This window comes from Microchirus variegatus, assembly GCF_963457635.1.
Source record: "Microchirus variegatus genome assembly, chromosome: 7".
NCBI classification, from domain to species: Eukaryota; Metazoa; Chordata; class Actinopteri; order Pleuronectiformes; family Soleidae; genus Microchirus; species Microchirus variegatus.
In genome coordinates this window covers 11,963,390-11,986,030 of record NC_139808.1, presented here as the reverse complement: position 1 = coordinate 11,986,030, position 22,641 = coordinate 11,963,390, and the positions used below count along the sequence as shown (strand labels likewise).

Below are 22,641 nucleotides of genomic sequence, written 5' to 3'. Positions count from 1 at the left end.
ATTTTTCCACAGTATTATTGAAGCACAGTAATTGGTAAGACATCCTTTAAAGGTTAGATGTCTCATTACTAAAAAGTCACCCATGTATTTAAATGCCTTCATTGCAGCTTTGCTGTAAAAGGTAAAAAAAATGTTTTCTCAGTTCTCGGCAGCTTCTGGAACTCAAAACAGATCAGACAACGCTTGAAGTGATTCACTATATCCGTGAGTCGGGCACAAGTTTAAAATGTCAGAAGCATAATTAAGTATAGTATTCGTCAAGCTCTAACAAATTGTATGTTACATGTCACACAGGGTGTGTATTATTATTATTCAAGAGATGCCGCATCATTGATTTTTTGAGGCGGGTGTCCGGTCGATTGAGTTTAGCTTTGAGTTCCCACCAAAATCAAACATCTTTGGAATCAGTTTCTGAGATAAACAGCCAACTGTGACTAAGTGCTCAGAAAAATAGGTGTTTCAGAAAGTTATGGTGTGCAACCACTTTTTCAGAACCGAGAAAACTAAAATAGTAAAAAAAAGAAAAGTATTTCACGTCAACTGACCAAATTTTGACTCATTTTTGAGAATGGTACATTTCACAGTGTCCACTGTTTTTGAGATGGACCTCATGCCCGCTGTTTGAGGAGTCATAGAGATACAGATAAGCAAGGGTATACGTGTATTCTGTGTTTGTGTTTCATATAATTGTACACGAGTATTGATGATAACCTATGGAAGGAAATCATCACTTCCAAAGTTGATTCAGTTCGTACATATCTGCTCTTTGTCAACACACTTGATAAATGAATGGTTGATGATAGCAACATGTCTTCACTGTAGAGAGAGAGTGTGTGTGTGTGTGTGTGTGTGTGTGTGTGTGTGTGTGTGTGTGTGTGTGTGTGTGTGTGTGTGTGTGTGTGTGTGTGTGTGTGTGTGTGTGTGTGTGTGTGTGTGTGTCCATGCGAGACAGAAAGCGGAGGCTCAAACACAGCCAGCGACATTCAAAGCACAGCAAACATGCAAACAACTGGGAAGATGGCAATAAGAAGGGAAGACATAGAGAAAAAAATAAAAAAGGAATAGATAAACAAGGAGAGGGTGGAGGGTAGGGGACAAAAAAATAAAATAAAAAATATGGATTTGTGTTGTTTTTATGGTTGTACTGAGATGAAAAAAGTTTAACATGGGGAGGAAAATATTCTGCCTATAAAGCAGTAATCACCTTCGCTTGGGATGACTAGAATGTACGGCGTTGTTATTTGTCCCCTACCTATTACCACTAAGGCCAAGGGCCGCACGTCCCGCCGGAAAGCATGAGAAAGAGAGGGAAGAGAGAGAAAACAAACAACAACAAAAAAAAAGGGAGAAAAAAAGAAGAAGAAAAAAGTCTAAGAAAAAGAGACGTATAGTTTTCTTTGTCCATTTCATCAACGTTTCCCTGGTTTTCAATTGCACAGTCTGTCTTAGAGGAGAGAAATTACATTGGTGAGAGAGATAGCACTAGAACAATGAGACCAACTAGCACTGTGTGTGTGTGTGTGTGTGAACTGGGATGTGACTGGTCTTATTGGCAGGGAATAAGCGCCAATGAACATCTTGAGTGGTCCATTAGAAGGAAAAAAGCCGGACAGATGTGTTGCTGGTGGGTATGTTTATTACCAAGGAGTGAGTCAGTTGTATTGTTAATAAAAAAAAAATAAAAAAAGGGAGGAGGAAATGGTAGACAAATAAAAATGGAATGATGTTCGAACGAAAACAAAACTATGGCGTGGCAAAGTATGCGCAAAGACAGAATCTGCTATAAATTAATATGAATTCACCCCGAAAAAAAAAACAGGCAGATTGAATTGCACCTCATTATTACTCAGATTTGTGGTTATGGGGTAGAAGTCAACCATGAGCCAAAATTTGAACCTTGAGCCTTATTTTAACATTTCTAAGCAACAAGGTCCTTGAATACAATTGCAACAATTAATGATTTCTGTGTAAATAGCTGGAACTATTTGTAAAATACAAAAAGTAGAATCAGAACCATTCAGAACAGTTCAAATCTTATGTTTCTACTTTAATGGGTTATAATTTGGAACATGGGCTTAGCAGGCCTGAAAACTAGCAATCCACCACATGTATTCAGCTATAGACTGGTAGGTCCTCAGGATGGCCAGTGTGGCTTTTTTCCGTTAGGGACAAAGAGGGCTCTTTCAGGTAATAGCAAAGGCCTCTATTACCTGAGCAGCTGAATACAGTGATTAGAACACACTGACGCAGACAACAAGCGTTTATTACAGTGTTCAGCTGCTGCAGCATGTGGAAAGCAGGCACTGAAACAAAATTAGTCATTAGCAAAAATAGCCATCTACATTGTCTCAATTGTTTTTTTTTATATATATATAAAAAAAAGTGGTTTCTGGGTACACAGATAACTCTAAATACAGAGAAAAAAGAAAGACAGCCACAAAACTAAGAGCATGTCTTCTCTCAAGCCCACACACACATGCACACAGACAGAGAGCAGTATCTACACACTGTGGACTTCCACCCACAGCACTACCTACTCAAAAAAAAAAAGAGCCTGGAAATGGATGAGGGGGAGAAAAATAAAACATAATACAGTGAAACATGTGCACAAGTGAGCAATAAATGCTTGGTGCAGAAGAAAAAATTATAAGAGCGCGCGGAAGACAGGGGGAGGAGACATGGAGGACTCAAATCGATGTAAAATGCCGATGAAAACATAAAATAAAAAAAAAAAATAAAAAAAGACACGAGGTGAGGTAAATCAATAGCGAGCTGAAAAGCTTTCAATGCATATTGCTTGCCACACAAACGGGCGTATTTGGACTGAGATGAGCCGCGAATAAAGATGGGCGACATGGGGGAAGCAAAACAGAATAGGATGAAATCCATCCATCGGGTTTAATGAATGCAGTGCATCGATGCGTAATGGCCCTGGTGTTCTACTTTATACACTGGTGAGCAACATGGATGCAGTGTGAGATGGGGAAAAAAAGAGGGGAGGAGGATAGAGAAGAAAAATGGGGGAAAATGTGAGACAGAAATGGGCAATAAACGAGAGATTAGGAGAAGAGTAGGAGAGAGGATGCTATGCAGCACGATCATGCAGGGTAACATGATGTAGGTGTAGATGTAGGATTGCCTGGGCTTACGTTTTGAAGGGTTCACCTCTTTTAATGGAGCATGTGTATGTGTGTGTTTGGCCCCATTCAGATGTGGCATTAACATCCTTAAGTGATCCGATCACATGCAGACAGAGTTAAGTAAGACGCTTCACAAATGGCATTTAAATGCATCATCTCCGGTGACCAGAGGAGATCAGATGCGGCTTTCTTCATGGTGTTTTCAAATAAAGAACTAACGTTATGTCTGTTTGTAAGTCTGACTGTACAGATGTGTCAGTTGTCAGTGAGTTTGTGTGGAAATCAAATCATGTGACAGTCATTAATATTGAGGCAGTGTAAAAAAAAAATGAACTGCAGAGGGTCAGAGGTCGTAATCTGAGGTGGCGGTATCTCATCGTTCCTGAGTATGGACTGTGGTACGGTAACCCTCCTCCATGTGTTGGGACGCATTCAGAATGTATCAGGATGGTTCAGAACTGTACTTGGAGCGATCTCCACATGATCGGATCACTCGGGACAGATGTTAGTACCAGGTGTGAATGGAGTCTGTGTGTGTGTGTGTGCATCTCATCTAAATTTACTTACACCACTGAGATTCTAATCTAGGGGTTGTGTAAACACTCATTTTAAAACATCTCCACTAGGACAACATCATTTAACTCCATACTGAGTTATCAGTGGAAAGGGTGCTCATACCTTTGTTAGCCAGGCGGACACAGTTGATTTTGGTTTCCTGTGGAGAAAAGACAGAGACAAGAATCCAGGTTTAGTGATTGTTTCGTTGTAAACGTAAAAAGTCACACCAATAACAACAATTAACTGAAGTTGATCCTTTTTCTCGGTTGGCGGATTCTGCGTGGGGTGTTTTTTGTTTTGTTTTTTTTTAAATGCGCAGTTTCAGCATCTCTGCTGAAAAAGACAAGAAGTAATTTCTCAAAAGCTGTTTGTTACGCTGTGTTTTCCAGACACGAGTCAATTCACCGGTTTCACTTCAACTACCTGCTAATTTGCAAATTCACGAGTCACTACTGCAGCTGATCGATTCATGTCAACAACTTGAACTGCTAATGCGAAGGCAAGGCAAGGCCATTTGTATAGCACTATTCGTACACGTGGCAACTCAAAGGTGCTTTACAAGGGCAAAGAAATGCATTATGCAAACCGTAGAATAATAAGCAAGACATTAAAATGGCAATAATCAAAATAAAAACTAGAATTTTAAGAAATAAAAAGAAATAAAAATAAGCTTGCGGTGCTGACAAAAGGCTCTGAACCATGACATCGTCATCGACAACTCAGGGCATGAAAAACAGTAATCATGGGACAAACAATAAAATGCTGGTGCTGTTAAGTAGTAACAGTTGGTCATTCCATCTTGCATCACAGTGTTATAGTTCCCATAACAGCAGTCGAGCACCACATGTTACAACAATGTTATGACAATCAATCAAAGTGCACACTGAGATGATCAATGAGATCATGAGACCAGGACAATAATTCCTTATTTTGTCCTGATTAAATTCATCTACTCTTGCTTCACTTCTTTCACTCTCACGCCATTCCTGCATTTGTGTTTTCGTATAACAAAAAATGTGATGTTATTTCAGTTAGATCAAAGGCCTTTTTTCATGGAAGGGCAAGAGACATTTACCATGTTGGCTTTTGTTTTAACACAGACCACAGTAAAAGTTACTACGGTCTGTTGTACACAATCTATGTAAAAAAAAAAAAAAAAAAAATACTAATCAATAATCTTAAAGGTTCAAAATACCGAGTTTTCTTAGGTTTCTTTTCTGACATAACTGGCAACCCGTGGTTGCTCGGCAGCTGATACCCTACTGACTGCAATGATTGGTAGACAGCGGTAGGTGGCGCCACATGCCAAAACATGATTTCAAAACATAAACATGATTTGCAGTCTGCAAAATATTTATTTTAATTCAAATATTTTGGCTGTACGGTTGTTGTTGGTGAGTTCAGTTTGTTATATGAACATTATTCCTGAGTCTCTGTGACATATTAGGCGGATCTTATGGCCAGTTGCTTTAGATTTATTACATAATGCACCTTTAAAGATCTACATATCTTATAACCCAACAATCATCAATTCACTCAAGAGACAACATTTATGTTGTTCTTGCTGTTGCATTTAACATGTTTTTCCTGTGACCTGTGCTCCCACTGTTCCTGTCACTCTCTTTCTGATGAGCTGTCACCACCTGAATGGGCTGTCTGGTTTCCTTTATTCCATTTTCCTGTTTTTTTTTTTTTTCGTTTTACATTCCTTGGCCCTATGATATGCTGTCACCGTCAGGTGCACATCTAACCCACTTGTCATACAGAGAATGACCTCTCTCATGTGTGGGACCCATTTGTCTTCATCAAAGATGACGACTACAGCAGCAGTGACGGTGTCGCCTGTCACTTCAGGGCCTGAAAAAAGTCACTCTTCAGTCTCTGCCTGTACAAATTAATGATCTCCTAAATTTGGCCATTTTCTTTTAATTATTATTAAAAACCTGGAAACAAATAAAACATTTTAAAAAGAGACTGTTGTTGATGTGTGTTGGAAAAGTTATCAGTCCTAAACACACCTTTTAAAATCTGCACATAAAAAAAAATAGTTTGCAAGAAAAAAGGTTATTTCTAACATCTGTTCAAGAAGCAACTCAACTTAGAAAATAACTTGACTGATTTCTATGACCATTTATTTCATGCAAACTCCATCTCTTGGGGCAGATTAGATAAGAATCCCAAACAGCTACTTGGTGAACTACGTCCTCTACAGTCATCAAGAACACAGAAATAATACTGGATCTCATTCACCAAGTAAATACAGAGTACATAAGTCAAAGCAGTCACTTCTTATTAATTCTTCATAATCAGCAGAATGCAGCTGCAATGCCAAATCATTACATCTAAGATTTGATCACTGATTATCCTATAATGCCACTGCCATTATTGTAATCTATTTGAATGTGTTCTCAGTATAGATAGTAGATGTACGGAGCTGCTGGTTGTTAGGGCTGAGAATTCAACCCTGACACTTTGGAGCCGCCAAAAAAGAAAACAGTAATAAAATCTCACAATTCTAAACCAGTTGATTTGGACTAATAACAATCATTATGGCAATTTGACCATGTAACTGTCACACAAAGAAAACTGAGTGAATGACTAAATATTTTGTCTGGGGTGCATTTTCTGAAAGTGTATTTCAGTTTGTCACACACAGATGTGAGTTACTTCTTTCTTGTGTGTGTCTGCAAACAAGTGTGTGTGTGTGTGTGTGTGTGTGTGTGTGTGTGTCGGGGGGCTTATGAAGTTAAAAGCAGGGAAGATGAATGTTAGTGGATGATGGATGGTCTGAGCCTCTGGGCTGGATCTCTCCACAAGACTTAGCACAAACACTTCTACATCTCTGCCTGCTTTGCATTCATCCGTCTGTCCGTCTGAATGACTGACTGACTGACTAAATGTCTGACTGTCGATCTCCGTGATTGTCTTCTGTAATGGGTTCTGTCTTTGGCTGAGGCGTATAGGTCGGGTACGTTGCAAAACAGAGACTGAATGTCCAATTTGCACGCACACACGCACACACACACAAGCACGTGTTTTGCAAAATGTGTAAAATGCAAAATAAAAAACATAAATATAATTGCTTTGTTGTATATAATGATTACTGAATTCAAACACACAGTGTGGTGACACCAACTATCTGATTTCCATGCGTCTATCACACTAGCAGACGTGCGTGTTTATTCAACAAATGGGCACAGAGGGAGTACAATCGGCACCAGTGACTTGTGTTTCCGAGACATTGGCCCCGTCCTGCTTGTTAACAGTCCATTTAGGGGGTACTGGCTGTTCTTCACAGTCGCCGTGAATAGAAAGGGCTGCCTCGTCTTGGCTCATGCTTATGAGCCAAACCTCAAGAGGTTGCAGGAAGCACAGTTAATAAATGTTAGGCCAATTTATTGCCCTGCCTCCGTCCAGAGTGGCTGGGAGATGGCGAGAGGACGGGAGTTGTTTACAGTGGAGACACTGGGGAGACAGTGTGTGTGTGTGTCCTTCTGTGGGTGTCATAGTTAACTTTGTCGAACCTGAGAAGAATAATAAGTGTGTATGGGGATGCAGCTGCTGTGTGGTTGAACGCTCTCTCTCTCTCTCTCCATCTCTTTCCTTCTCTCTCTCTCTCTCTCTCCATCTATCCATCTTTTGTCGGCTGGGTCAGTGCTGTGAGTGGCACTCGATATTTTAAGCCATGTGTTGTTTTTCTTCTTCTGACTTAGAGTTATGTTATGATTGGCTGTTGGGCTTTCCAGGAAACCACTTTACTTTTCAGTTATTCACTTTATCGTTACGTCTCTTAACTCTTTCCCTTTTATCTCTCTGATCCTTCCTCACAGTTTAGCTCTGCTTGGTACAAATCTCTCCCACACATACATACAAGCGTGTGCATAAATAACACATACCTGCCCACAAGCTAGAAGGCAAACAAGTGTGTGTGTGTGTGTGTGTGTGTGTGTGTGTGTGTGTGTGTGTGTGTGTGTGCTTTCAAAACGCACGGACACATACGGAACAAAAGTGCATTTAGGGGATTTGTGAGTCGGCTGAGTGCATCATGATTGACGTCCACTGACAGTGGGTAAAATGTCTGTCTCTCGAACAATCTGCACTCTGAGGTTTTCTCAATGCACTGCACTTCAGAAAGCTGAAGGTTTGGACTTAGTCCACTCTACACTCTCACTGCTGTGTTTTCTGATAACAAGACGAGTGTCTTTCAGATGCTTTATTGAAGTTATCTGTGTCCATACTAACATACTTGTAGCACGTGTATAATCGTGTACTATTGAGATATGCAGGGCAAACATGTGCTGGTGTAACACAATGCTTGTTTTTCTGTTCTGAGACAACTAGAAAGTCAAACTGAAGCTAAAGGTAAAAGTGTTAACCCTTAAACTTGTTTTTTTTTTTTGTTTTAAACACCTGTACATACACTACCTTTCAAAAGTTTGGGGTCACTTAGAAATGTCCTATTTTTTTGAAGGAAAAGCACTTTTTTCAATTAATATAAATTAACTTATGAATGAATCAGAAATACAGTCTATACATTGTTAATGTGGTAAACGACTATTCTAGCTTCAAACGTATGGTTTTTAATGGAATATGTACATAGGTGTATGGAGGCCCCATTTCCAGCAACCATTTCTTCAGTGTTCTAATGGTACATTGTGTTTGCTAATCGCGTGAGAAGGCTATTGGATGATTAGAAAACCCTTGTGCAATCATGTTAAAAATTATTATTTTGAATACAAATCAATATTTCTAATCTTGCCAATGTCTTGACTATGTTTTCTATTCATTTTGCAACTATTTTGATGAATTAAAGTGTGAGTTTTAAAGGAAAACACAAAAATTGGATAGGTGAACCCAAACTTTTGAACAGCAGTGTAGTTACCAGTTTTTTGGCCTGTTTTTAGACATTGAGACTCAAGCACATGTTATGTGTTATATTGTTCACATTTCAAAATTGAGACACAACATCTGGTGTGTGTTTACTACTGTGTTTTTTTTCTAAATAATAATACAATAAATGCAACATGAAGTTTTCAAACATCACCATTTTTAGGGCTCTAAAAGACTTGTTGAGTGTGGATGGCAGGTGGGTGCATTAAGCTTTTTAGTGTGGAGATATAGACTAAGTAGTAGGATGAGGGTTTACATTTAAGTTATGTCCCAGAGAGACGCCTATCTGTTTTGGAGTGTGTGTGCGCGTGCAAGTGTGTGCACATTTGTGTGTGACTGGTGTTCACTGTCAGGAAACCTTGTTCAACCCCTGAAGGTTTTAACTTGTCAACATTTGTATCCTGCTGCATTTTTCACAGTGTGAGGGGACATGTTTTTCCATGTGTCCCTGGTTCCTATTGTTTTGTGCTTTTCCTTTTTGTCCCATTTCTCCTCATCCTGCCTTGCTTTTAAAACACTGGTCCTCTCCTCCTCTCTCTTTCATTCTCTTATTTCTCTCATCCGGCAGTCACTTCATCTATACTATTATACCTTTGCCTTTATTAAAACTGTGTCTTGGTATGGTGTGACACACTTTGTTTTCCCCTTTGTATGTCTTCTCTTTTGTAACTCATCCTCTAATGTGATTCTAATTCCGTGACTTGCGCTTCCTCAGTGTCGCACCTTGTTAGAAACTGGGAATATGGGATTTGATTGTGTTGTTTGGGGGGACATGGCATAGCAGTTTGGTAAGATTCTCCCCTTTCTCTTCACCTACTTTTATCCATTCTCTTTCAGTTGTTTTCCCACAACCATGTCCTCATTGAGTCTCCATCTTTGCCTTAAGCATTATCTCTTCTTTAGTGTCTCTATCGCACTTTTTTTAGACTTTAATGTCCCTCCCGCTACTGTTCATCTATCCTCAGTTATTTTTGTCTGTCTGTGTGTGTGTGCATGAAGTTGGAAACCTTTGTGTGACATCACCTGACATCAGGGGAGACATCAAGTTTTCTACTGGTGAGCAGTGGTAATGTGCAGCGCCGACTGACTAATTGGCACAGTGATGGGAGATGAGAGACTGGCACCAGACTGCTGTCACCCCACAGGGCAATGGAAGAGGGAGTGAAAAAGGGAGAGGTAAAATTAAAGAAATAGATGGAGAGAGAAAGGGTTATGGTTAGACAGTAAGAAAGAAGTAAAAAAAAAAAAAGAAGAGAAAAGGACACATAAAATAAATAAAAAGGGAAAAAGAACCACACAACAAGAAGGGAATGACATGAAAAAAGGGAGAAATTGAGATTTAGAAACAACCAAAAAAATATACAAACAAGATAAGCAAAAATGTAAGGAATCAAATGAGATAAAGGGACACATGGGAGGGTTGGAAGGAAAATTTGTAAGGCGAGTAAAGAGCAAAATAGATAAAAATGATAACATGGTGGGTGGCTGGAAAAATGGTAATGGAAAGGTAAAAAGAGATGAGAGTGAAAGAAAAAAAATAAAGGGGTGAAAGAAGTATGACATCAGCAAGTACAAACAAGGAGGTTTGGGTAGAAAGATGGATAAATAGATAGAAGGGGTAAGGGGACAACCTTCAGTTTTCCTATATGAAAGTAGTGGAAGAAGAAGAGGATAAATAAAATGTGTAGCTGTTTTTTTCATCTATTAGAAGAGCAGAGGCAGAGAAAACAGCAGTGAGGAGATGAAGAGTGGGTGGACTGATAGACTGATTTCTTCTAAATGTTCTCAAGAGAGAAATCAAAGGACAGAAAATAAAAAGTGAGTGGGAGGAAAGGGAAACCTCCTTGACAGGCCCAGAAAACAAACAAAAAACTATAGGGGGATTATCTCAGAAAGCTGCTGAATGAGAAACTGACTCTGATCCATGAGATCAAACTATGTCAATAGAGTCCACAAAAATGTAAAAAGAGGAGTTAGTTTCTCTTCAATAGGCAAATCCACCACAAAAACCAACAGACAGCATAGAAAATGTGCAGATACCTTCCAGAATTTTACATGTACTTAATCAAAGCCAGCTCTGGGCAAAGGTCATACAGGCGGTTGCATTTTCCTGGAAAATGGCTCTGAGGAGTTACTTAAAACCCAATCTCACCGACAGCATCAAAATGCATAGGATCGACCCTGGATTTAATGCAAACTCTGATCCTGGATTGAATTACTTTTTTATTCTTCTTTGTCCTTACTTTCACCATCGTTCATTCCCTGAAAGCCAGAACGGATTCTCAAACACGAGAAAAAAGAGAGAAGAAGTTAAGCAAGACCTCCATTGTCCTTCAACCACATGGGTGGAGTTCAAGCTGTTGTGAGTGAGCATTCACGCTGCTGAGTCCTTGAGGAAGGCACTTACAGTCCACCAGCTTCAGGACAGCTGCTGTGTGTTTGACCCTGACCACTGATTTTCCCATAAAGTGAGTAATAAAGGGGTGAGGATGGCTGTCAGAGAATACTGGTCTGTTGCCAATACCCACAATTACCACAAATCAACCAATCATTTCACATTGACTTCATTAAACCTTGACGGTTCCTCCATGAGGATTTCAGAGGCCATCAACTATTATCTGACAGCTGTGGTCTTCTGGTCTCAACATGGACAAAGCCTGCTCAAACTTCATTAATCAAACCAAAAATACAAAAAACAGAAGGTTTTCTGTCGCCCAAAACCTTGTGGTTCACATTCAAATTCCTCATACTACTAGTCATGTAATAATAATGATAACTTTAACTTATTGTTGAATTTTTTTGTATGTGTATATCCATTATTACAGTATTTTTGCATTAAAGGTCCTATATTATACCCTATTTCTCCAAGTTAAACAAGTTCCCTGGTGTCCTAATGAACATGTCTGTCACAATGCTTTGGTCAAAATACCATAAGAATGAAGCACCACAGCAGTTCAACCACCCTGCCAAAACAGCCCTGTTCAGCACGTTCTGTTTAGTAGTATATCAATTTTTAAAGTAATAAAAAACGAAACTTAAGGGGCAGGAAATGACCTCAGCCACAGAGGCTACTGGGAGCTAACAGCAGGTAGTACTTGGGAAAGTGATCATTTGCAGGCTCTAGCAGGCACATTGCTGTCATAAATAACATGTAACCACTGGACAGATAAATCCTCTGAGGCTGGAAGTTTGTGTAGAACTCTGTGCTGCACCGTGGAGCCAAGAATAGAACTTTTTGCAGACTAACGGTTTTCGGATACCGTTGCCCTCGCCCAGCACTCTTGCGTGTTTTACGTACAAAGCGGAGCTCCACGAGACAACATTCCAGGAATTTAGCGCATTGTGACGTCCTAATGAGTGCAGAAGGTCGACATGGCGTGTTTTATCTCCTGCACTTAGACTGAGGAGGACCACAAAAAACATGAGTGAGTCATCTTTGTTCAAACTTTGGCGACTGTTAGGGCCTCCAGAGTCCCAAATATAAGTATTCAAATTATTAAAAAGTTGATTTAGCATAATATGGGACCTTTAAATAATAAGCTGTGGCAGACATTTGTACACCTGAATCTACACAACGTGCATAGAAAGAGACACTGTCAGGCAGCATTGAATGGGGTGGTTGGACTTGGGTCACAGTAGGTTGAGATGGTGAACAAAACCCCCACCACTCCTCACCACCCTTTAGCAAATATGAGGGGAAAAAAAACAGCAAATAACACAAATGGTATCAAGACTCTCCTTAAGAAAGGTCCAGGGTTTGTGCCGAAATGGCGAGGACACACCCATAACCAAAACAAACAAATACAACTATGCAATATTATCCCTTAAAAATGGGAAAGAAAGGCAAGAATCCTCAAAATGTCACCAGAGTAAAAAGGAGTGGTGAGGGGGTGGACACCTTAACGCTGCCTCCCGCTCCATTATCCTGGTGCGACGTCTCTCTCTGCCTTACCCACACACATATAGCATAATAATCTGAATACTAATTACGTCAAAAAGCCAGACACGGGATATACTCATTAGCAGTGGATATGTGTGCACACGCATGGGTGCATGCATTCAAAAACATGATATCCTCCTATTGTATATTCATATCATACAATCTTAATGTATTATTACTATTAATTATTATTGCTAATTCTAATTACTTCGCCCCATGTCAGCTGGGATTGGCACCAGCAGCCGTTGCAACCCTCATGTGGAGGATAAAGCAGTAGATGATTAATTCATTAATTCACTCTATATAACTATTACAACAACGACACCATCCAGTCACAACACTATTCCTCTTCCATGTGACTGTGCTGTGTGCATCTATTTTGTCTTATGTCACTGTTTGTCACACTGTTAACAAACAATTAAACAAAAATGTCCTTAAAGTTTATCAACACTCGCTGTAAGTGTGGGTTTACAGCTTTGTCTTCTTACCCTTCTGTGGTGTTGTGTGGAAGTTGGCGCCCATATTATTGCGTTACTATCTGCCTCTAAATTGTATCATCCAAAGTTACATGCAATTTGCATGTATAGACTTACACCTAACAGGCCTACATATGCACAACATGTCTGTTCAACTAATGTCCTTCAAATATGAATATCAAATCGTAATATGGCTTATAAATCCTCTAAGACATACTTTACTGCCCATTAAGACTGCAAATATCATTCTCTGAATGTTACACTATAAAAGCAGTCGACCATTACGTTAGTTGCAGTAACTCAGACTGATATTTTTATAGAACTGTTTGGGTTACAGTAGCAGACCTGCTCAGAAAAACAAAGCTGTCTTTATTGGATGAAATTCATGAGATTTATGAAAGTGTGAGCTGTTTATGCTTCACTTATTTATTAAATCATTTGGGTTGCAGTGCTGCACACAGGCCCACTTGCTTTTCTATTTACTTTTTTTCTCCACCGGCAGCCCTGCAATGCTCCAATCCGTGACCCGAACAAACCACACACTGATTGGATTGACTGAGATCCAATCAAATGAGGAATTCTGATGTGAGCGGATTCAGGGACTGCACATTCACAAAGTGCATGCATACGCACGGCTGACGCGCACAAAAGCAAAGGCACCTGCACATTATACTCATCTGTTCACGCGCACACACACACCTAAGCCACAAACACACACTTGCACACAGTCTCTCTCCATGTGAGACCATTGTGGGAAATCTACCTTCTGGAGGAGGCTATTACATCACAGCATCAGCCAGCTTGCTCGGCCCAGCTCGCCAAACAGAGTTACCGTGGTTACAGCAGTGGAAAATTAAAACAACCCTCGTAGGGGTTCAAAGTATTATGGAAATTTGAAAAAGCGAGTTCAACTTGTGAATGAGTTATGAGAAGAAGTGGGGTGGCAGAGGTGGGCGAGGTGTTTGTGTATTTGCAGACAAGATAATTGGCAGACAAAAGGGGGAGATAAACAGACAGATGAATTCTGGGAGTGAAGATTCCCAGAGGGAGTTTCTCTCTTCTTTTATTTATGTTGAGTAGCATCACATTTTATTTGACTGGGATCCTAAGAGTGTAATTCAAACTGCTCCTCTGCTATAAGTTTCACATTATATCACAGCAGCAGCACTGGGAGTTTTTTTTGGCCTACCCCACGCTGACAATTTGCTCACTGATACAACTGCTATCGAAGGCTTTTAAAGCTCATAGAAGACCTTTGAGACAATGATTGCCTTTAAATGGCGTCACAGTTACCAGGTTCACAAGTCCAAATGCTCTGCTGTGTCTCAGATGCGTGTCTAAAGCTCAGCTGTGTGGTACATCGGGTTTGCTTTGACAATCTTCATAAAATCATTTTAAATACTCATCTGAACTCAACTAAATGCCAGGACTTTTCAGTATTAAGCGGTCACTGTCGTTGACAAAAAAGTGAATGGAATCGGGGAATTACAGGACAGGTACAGGATGTATTGCGTTGGTGGCATATGAGACAAATAAAGATGTTGAAGTTGTGAAGAAGAAAGACATTATTCACTGTGTATTTCTTGCTGTGATATGCGCCTGACGCGCAGCTGAGCCACTTTAAGACATTTAAAGAAGATGTCTTAACCTCTCAGCAATCACTATACCTTTGCATTACTTTACATGATTGATTGCCTGCTAAATTGTTGGCCACGCTGGCGTCTAGACTGTGGTATTTAATTTAATTATTCATATTAGCATTGCCATTGCCTGGCAGTAGCGTTCTTTCAACATAACCCTTTGAATGCCAAGCACACCATGTACAACACTTCCCATTTTCACAACCATGAGCACACAACTGACTGCTGATGTATTTTTTTTTTTATATTAGGATAAATTTATTTAATCAAGGCAAGGAACATGTTTGTTGTATTTCTTTGTTTAAATGTAATTTAGGTTCAATACTCAGCCATAAAGCCATTTTAAGTGTATCAACTGAGACAGATGGTGTATGTTTTTTTTTGTTTTTTATATTATATATTAAGGGGCATCAAAAGTTAAAACATGCTCTGTGCATATGTTCTGGGGGCAAATAAATAAAGTCATTCCATTTGTGTTTGTGTTTTCTGACAAAAATAAGGGTTCGACAAGACGACACTCACCCCGTTGGCTCTGCTCATTGCCTGGTAGTAGATGCTGTAACTTTTGGCGGGCGACAGCGGAGGATTCCAGAAACCGCCGTAGCTCTTGTTGTCCCCGACCGTGAATGGCTGCACCACCGTGAGGCTAGAGGGCGGCAGTTCGGCAGCGATGTAGTAGGCAGAGTCCAAGACGGAGGCGTTGCGGAAGCTGACCGGGGCGGGAAAACACTCCGAGATTTCGGATGCGGAGCGTCGGGTCTTGGACTTGCGCTCCTCTTTCACGACGAGTTGATAAGAGCTGGAAACACAAATATGTGTATTTTAATCATAATCATACTTGTTGCCTGTCCTGCCACTTTAGACGCTTTTAGACATAGTCGATGTATTTGTCTCAGATTTATATAAACCACTTTTGCCTTCTTTTACTCCGTACCCCTTCTACAGCTTCCCTCCTTCTGCACAATGTTATCCTTTTTTTGCCTCCATTCCACAACCCTCCCTTTTCACTTCAGTGCATACCTCTCCCATTCCTCATTCTCAGTATAGTCTTGGGGCCCTATATTCAGTTCAGGAGCAGCAGTTCCTGAGATAGAACCCCACACTAAGTCTTTGTTTCCCTCAACATCCATTTATCTCTCCTTTACATCCCACACACCTATTTTCATTAAACCTTTAAAACATGTTTTATAGTTGTTGTGGCTTTTGCTAGTAATATTGTAATGCGCAAAAGTAATATGTTTTTGATCTGATAGCTGTACTTTTTCCGACATTAAAGTCTCAGTGGAATGCCAGCCATTAGCAAACTAAGGATTCTCAAGTGTGTTATTTACATTTTGTGTGTGATGTGTACTAATAAACATATTCGGTCAAATGTGTACATCTTTATGGTGAAGGAGTGTAAATTGCAACAGAGGTGCTATTTTTTAAAATAGTTGCTATGTTTGAAAGCAAACGCCTGCGTTATTGTCCTTTTTATACAAAAGTGCTGACACGTCATGTCTTGTTCTGACTGCAAGTGCACATCTGTTACTGTGTGAGGAAAGAACATTAATGGGTCTGTTTATGAGTCCTGATGTCTCCAGCTGCCTTAGCTGTGTCTATTTGTTGGGGGGGTTGTGTGTGTGTGCAACAGGTACACATACACCTGTGTGTGTGTGTGTGATCCAGCAGGTGTGTATTAGTTTGTGTGTTCCAACAGGTGTTACCTCATAAAAAAAAAAGAAGGAGATCCCCTGCACAGCCAAAGAAAAAACCCAAAACATGGGTGCAGGAACAAAAGCGATAAAAGGAAATGCACCACACTCTTTCATTAAACAACGCATTTCGCCTGTGGCTACAATATCAATGGGACCCCCGATGTTATTGTTATTTGTATTTTTTGTATGGCTGAATCACACCATTTATTCTCACATAATGAGGCGATATAACTCTTGTACTGATGATGACTTGATGTTCCTATGACCATGTATATATATATGTTCATCTTTGTTATATACTGCATATGTCTTTTTTTTTCTGCCCGGGTGATGTCAAAGATGATGTTGTTGACGCTGTGCTCTCTTATTTGGCTCAGTTGTGATCACTGTGATCTCATTGAGGTTAGTGAACCTGAGGAAGCCAACTGTGAAACGCATTGTTCACTCATAAAATAGATCTATGTAAAGTCATATTATGTGGTGGGTCTTTATCTCTCTCTCTCCCTCTACACACACACACAGACACACACACATATATATATATATATATATATATATATGTGTGTGTGTGTGTGTGTGTGTGTCCAATCCACTCTTGAAGGCTTCATGAATGGCTGAGGGCTCCTTTAGCGGTCAGGACAAACGCAACGGCCCTCCGCAATTACCTCCATTCTCCATGCCAAGAACTCACTTCACAATTACACGCAATTAGGGAAAAGTATGTTTCTGTGAAGGGGGCGGCGGCCAATTATCCCCAGCTCCCGTTTGGCAGCTTTCATAAAAAATAATTGCTGATGACCAAAGATGAGCAACCCCCAACCCCTCGCCCCCCCTCTTGCTCGCTCACCTGCCTTTCTGGTGAAATATCCCTTTCAGACTAATGACTTTATGAGGCTGCGCAGGGGATGGAAACAAGGCCTACAACAGGCAAACAGGGAATAGTTTGTGTTCCTCCATTTACTGTGCGTGTGTTTGCGGGTGTGTGCGTGTTTTTTTATGTTTTCTTCCCATTGTGGCGCCAAGGATTTTTGATTGAGTGAGTTTTATTAAAATGTTCAAATCAAATGCAATTGATTGATTGTTGATTTGAAGGTTGGAGCTCAGGCCTCTCGTGAAAACACATCCGATCGTTTTGCCAAAATCGTGTGTTTTTGGATGGGCACATGATAATCAGGCCTGAATATGGGATTTGTGTAGTTTAATCCTGGCATTAGTCGTTTATTTATGTATGTAAATGCACATGTCGGCATCTGAGCATGCATTAATATGTGTATCTGTGTTTGTGTGTAGGTCTTATTGACACCGATGGCTGTTCTTAGTCTAATTTTGCTAAACATCCCTCATTATAAGCTCCTGAACTTTCTTCCATCTCTTTTACCTAACATATGAACTATTTGCACAGAACAACCATAATATGTATGCATGATAAACACATAAAGATGCTAATGAGAGCAGCACCAGCCTAATTCAGCCTCAGTATTTGCCGTGTGTGTTATAAATGGCATGATATGGTACGGGATTTACAGATATTAATATTAAACCACTTACCCACGCTCACAAATTAGAAATACATTTCCCCAAGTTGAAATTCAAGTGATATATATTCTTCACACACCCTTGTCGAAACAATATTTCCCCAAAGGCAACCAAGAATAATCTTTTCTCCTGTTCACCAATTAAATGGAACTTTTAATTGAAAAGAAAAAGTGGCTGGAGGAAAAAAAATAAAATGAATAAATTAGTGGTGTTTCCATTATAAACCAAAACCATACAAGACAGAGTACGGGATGAATGGTACTGGAGTCTGCGGTCTGTGCTTGTTATTTCCTTCCTTTGCTATTTAGTATTAAAAATACTGACAGCATGTAAGTTTTTTTTTGTTTTTTTTTCATTTGGCATGTACTAGAACAAATTAAAATCATTTAATTACAGCCATTGAGATTTGCTGATTGCTTTGTTTCAAACTGCAATTTCAACATGCAAACAATTAATTGTTTTTGCAAAACAGCTCAGCTGAGCATTTTAGCACTGTGTCCGAAGTAATCTTCAGCATGCATTTTCCCAATTTAATCAGAAAGCAGACAAGGTGGTTTATGAAAGTAAGTGTTACAACTGGGTCACTCCACATCTGTGTGCAGTGCGTAACGTCTGCATCGCTGATCTGCTGCGCCTCGCGCACAGGGAGCTCGTCTGCTGTGGAGCTGCTGCTACGTTTTGAGGGTTTTCCTTTTGAAAATTGCACCATGGGATATAATATCTAAAAAAACATTGCTGAAAAAAATAATTCAGGTCACGGAAAATTATAACATATTTCAGATGAAGATATCAAAACTGTGGTGAATGTAATTTATTTTTCTTGTTTGTATTACTGCAGAGAATAAAAGGCTGAGACCTCTCTTCTTAGGAAGAGCAGGTGAGCATGTTTCTTGAAGGCAGTGTGGCTGCTCCAATCATATGGTTCTGTCAATGAAAAGTTGTGCAATGAAGAGCTGATGCCTACACATTGAGTGTTGCCCAGGTGTAAGTCATTTGCATTTACCACTGGTAGCTGAGGCATGGATGCAAACACGTGTGTCCTCAATTCTAAAGGTCTCGGGAGTTTTCAACATAACATGAATGGCAGCGTTTCTAAAGTTCTCCATTTTAGGGGCTAAAAAATGCTGCAGCCTGCTTGTCAATGCATGACACAAAGCCTAAATGCCTTTTTTTTTTTATCCCCTTTTTTTTTCAATGAGCTGTTGGCAGGAAGCTTCAACTAAAGCAGTCAACTGTCCAGGGACCAGCCACTGATTGCCAAATTACTGTCAGTCCACTGTGGAGTTGCATCACCATAATGCAGCAACCAAAAATGGAAAGATGGAAGTGACTAATAATGGAGTGTCAGGCTGCCAAACCTATATATGTATATTCAAAAAAAACAAGTCCCATTGTCTGACTTCTGTTGCATACAAATTGAACTAATATGCGAGTGACTATAATGGATTTAAAAGAGGCACTTGAGGAAGTGAGAGGGAAGAGAGTGGATGGGAGGAGAAGAAGGGGAGGGTAAGTGGAGTAGAAAAAGGATGAAGAGGATATGTAGAGAGGTGTAATGGAGATAACAAACAAAAATGTGACAGAGGTTGGAAAATACCTTATAGGTGCTCCACGTGACTGAGCAGGCTTTAGCAGGATGGTAATAGTGGTCTCTGTCTCATTCAGTGGAGCCTCAGACTCGTACTCTGGCATCATTGGGGCTGATGGAAAAACAAAAAAAAAACATTTTAGACCACTGAATGATGACACATTCTGAATGTCACATGCTACTGCACAAAAAACAACAACTTGCCTACACACATTAATGCTTGCTCATATCTGTGCTTCTGTTTTGGCATCGCATTTTTATCAGAGGCAGAAAGAAGGACGTGTGCTTCACTCTGGAAGGCTTCACAGACATTCGATTACATTCAAGTTTTTTTAATTTAACATCTGTCATGGTCTCGTATTCGAGGTGCAGCATCAGCGCCTATCTGAGTAAAGCATCGACACTTCCTTTGCTGATTGAGGTGGCATTTGGGTTATTAAAATGAGTCCTCCGCTCTTCCTCGTCTGAGCATCCATCGCAAACTGTTTGCATCATTTTATCGAAGTCCCTTCACCCGTTGGAATGGGATAACAAAGACACGGGATGGCATGACATTTAGAGGGAGACACCTCAGTTATGAGTTGAAGGGACACGCTATTTTGTTGGTAACATGTTGTTAAACGCTGGAGGAACTGTCAAACCAAAGTCCACTGAAGGTGTTAAAAAGGATGGGACAGTGCTAACAACATGCTGCCCAAGGGTACTGAGCAGTTGAATCAGCAACACGGTGTGAAACAGGACTCTGTTGTGTGACACTGGCTGTGCTCATTAATATATAGTATATGTGATATACATCCTTATTTCAGTACAGTACAGTAATCTCATTTCCCACTCTTTCTTTTAACAATTTGTTTTACCAGAAACGTTTCGAGTACTGACCATTCAAATCTGGATAATCATAAAAAAAAAAGACCTCTCAAGGTGCAGAAAGTATTAAGATATTTCACACTACACAGGAAAAAAAAGTGATTTGCATCAACTAATATTCTGATAAGAAGTAATTACTGCTGTACCTATTTTGGTGTAAATGTTAAATATAGGGCTGCAACTAATGGGAATTTTCTTGTTAAATCTATACATTATTTTGATGAGTCATTTGGTCCATAAATGTTGAAAAAAATGCTGAGTGGTGTTTCCATTGGGAACAATTCATCACAGAGCTAATCACAACATAATTCATTGAAAGTTGTGCTATGGCTAAATATCAATACAAATTCTGTTTTTCTTTCAAAATCGCTCTTTGTGATGGAGCAGGATATCAGTATAATATCTGTGGTGACACAAACTGTTGCTCAAGGCTTATGTTTCATTGGTTAAGGTTGCAATCTCATCAATAACAATAAAGAGAGCAGAAAAAAACAACATAAACACAAACGGGTATATTTAGCGAGGGATTATTAGAGACATGTACAATAAACAGAGAGGAAATGTATGACTGTAGGCAGAGAGGAAGAAACAAGAAGTGACTGTGATACTGAAAGAAGATAAGAAGGTGGGAAGGAAAGTGGCTGAAATACGGAAAGGGTTAGGTAAACCTGGAGAGAGACAGAGTGGTTGAGACGGAGAGATAAAGGGCAATGAGAGACATAGAAATAAATAAAGCAAAAAAAAAAAAAAACATACAAAAAGGTTTTTTATTTTGCATCTGTCATTTAAACAACAAAGAGTGTCCTTCACAAAACACTTGGAATACGAATAGAGATGTCTGCCTGTTCCAGGCGAAAGGAAAACATCAACATATGAAGGTGTGTCTACTTTTCTTTTGATAAGAGACCGTTTTCCTTTTCTGTGGTGCCACTAACATTTTCTCCAGACCAAGGTTGGCAACATGCAGAGAGTTTGAAAATGGTCACTCAGAGAGACAAAAAAAAGCCACACAAAAAGGCCAATGAAACACTCTTTAATGTCTCAGGCTTTACCAGCTATTGGTGAACAAGTTTGTCCCTGCATCTTTGTGTGGCAAAAAGAAAAAAGTTAAACATCAGATCTTTTATTCCAAACAAGAATTCAAAAAATAATTAAATACAACTGATTGTTACCTGCAATCTTGGTGGTGATGCGGGTGGTAATGGGTGGTCCAAAGCCCTTGTTTGTGGAGGCCTTCAGGGTGAAGAAGTAGGTCGTCCCTGGGTAGAGACTGACAAACAGATGAAGGGTCTCATTCCTCAGCTTGAACACTCGTCCCCGCTGCGTGGTCAGATCTGCACTGGGATCCAATGAGCTCAGAGCCTTGTAGGTGATCTGGAGATGGAAAGGAGCAGGTTTATTTAGTTTGATGATATTCATTTGACTTTTCTTGTCTTTTATTTGTTTACTCTAATGTATATTTAATGCCCAGGCAAGAAAACCTTGGGATTGCTTCGGGACTTATTACGCTGCTGATTTAAATAACATTTCATTTAAGACTCTGCATTAAAACAGATTTAAACTTTGTACACTTTAGAAGTGTAGATGCAGTCTCTCAAATGCAATCCCATTCTCACGTCTTATGTTGCTCGTTGGACTGTAAGATGACAAAAGAAAAAGTCATTCTTACGAGATATTATCTGCTGTATGAAGGCCCAAAAATATTAAATTATACCCTATTTCTCCAAGTTAAACTAGTTCCCTGGTGTCCTAAATAACATGTCTGTGACATGCTTTGGTAAAAATACCATAAGGATGAAGCACCACAGCAGTTTAATCACCCTGTTCAGAACGCTCTGTTTAGTAGTATCTTTACAAAAAAAAACAAAAAAGTAAAACAAAACTTAAGGGACAGGAAATTACATCAGCCACAGAGGCTACTGGAGAACTTGTGTAGAACTCTGTGCTGCAGTGTGGAGCCAAGAATAGAACTTTTCGCGGGCTTCCGGTTTACGGATGCCGTTGCCCTTGCCAGCCCTCTCGTGTGTTTTACGGACAAAGCAGAATTCAACAAGACAACAATTCCAGGAATATAGCGTCCTGTGTCATCCCAAGGAGTGCGGAAGTCAACATTGCGTGTTTCATCTGATGTACTTCTGTACTGAGGCGGACCACAAAAACACGAGTGAGTCATAATTTTTTTCACTTTGCCGACTGATAGGACCTCCTGAGTCCCAAATGTAAGGATTTAAATGATTAAAAAGTTGATTTTCCATAATATGGGACCTGTAAAATTTAGCCCTGATAAAAGCCCAAATAGTATTTTGTTG

The 22,641-nt window shown here is 39.8% G+C and overlaps 1 protein-coding gene across 1 annotated transcript in view; it reads right to left on the bottom strand.

The window, feature by feature from the left end:
* The window catches only part of ptprt (protein tyrosine phosphatase receptor type T), a gene marked incomplete at its 3' end in the record, with an annotated part of 242,868 nt that overhangs the window by 104,338 nt on the left and 115,889 nt on the right, over positions 1-22,641 (bottom strand). The window contains exons 11-15 of the mRNA XM_083892431.1: positions 21,505-21,706; positions 19,475-19,577; positions 15,167-15,443; positions 3,819-3,855; positions 1,205-1,261 (exon numbers count right to left, since the gene is read on the bottom strand). Of these exons, the coding sequence (XP_083748557.1) occupies positions 1,205-1,261; positions 3,819-3,855; positions 15,167-15,443; positions 19,475-19,577; positions 21,505-21,706 (676 nt within the window). The remainder of the gene's footprint in view (positions 1-1,204; positions 1,262-3,818; positions 3,856-15,166; positions 15,444-19,474; positions 19,578-21,504; positions 21,707-22,641) is intronic.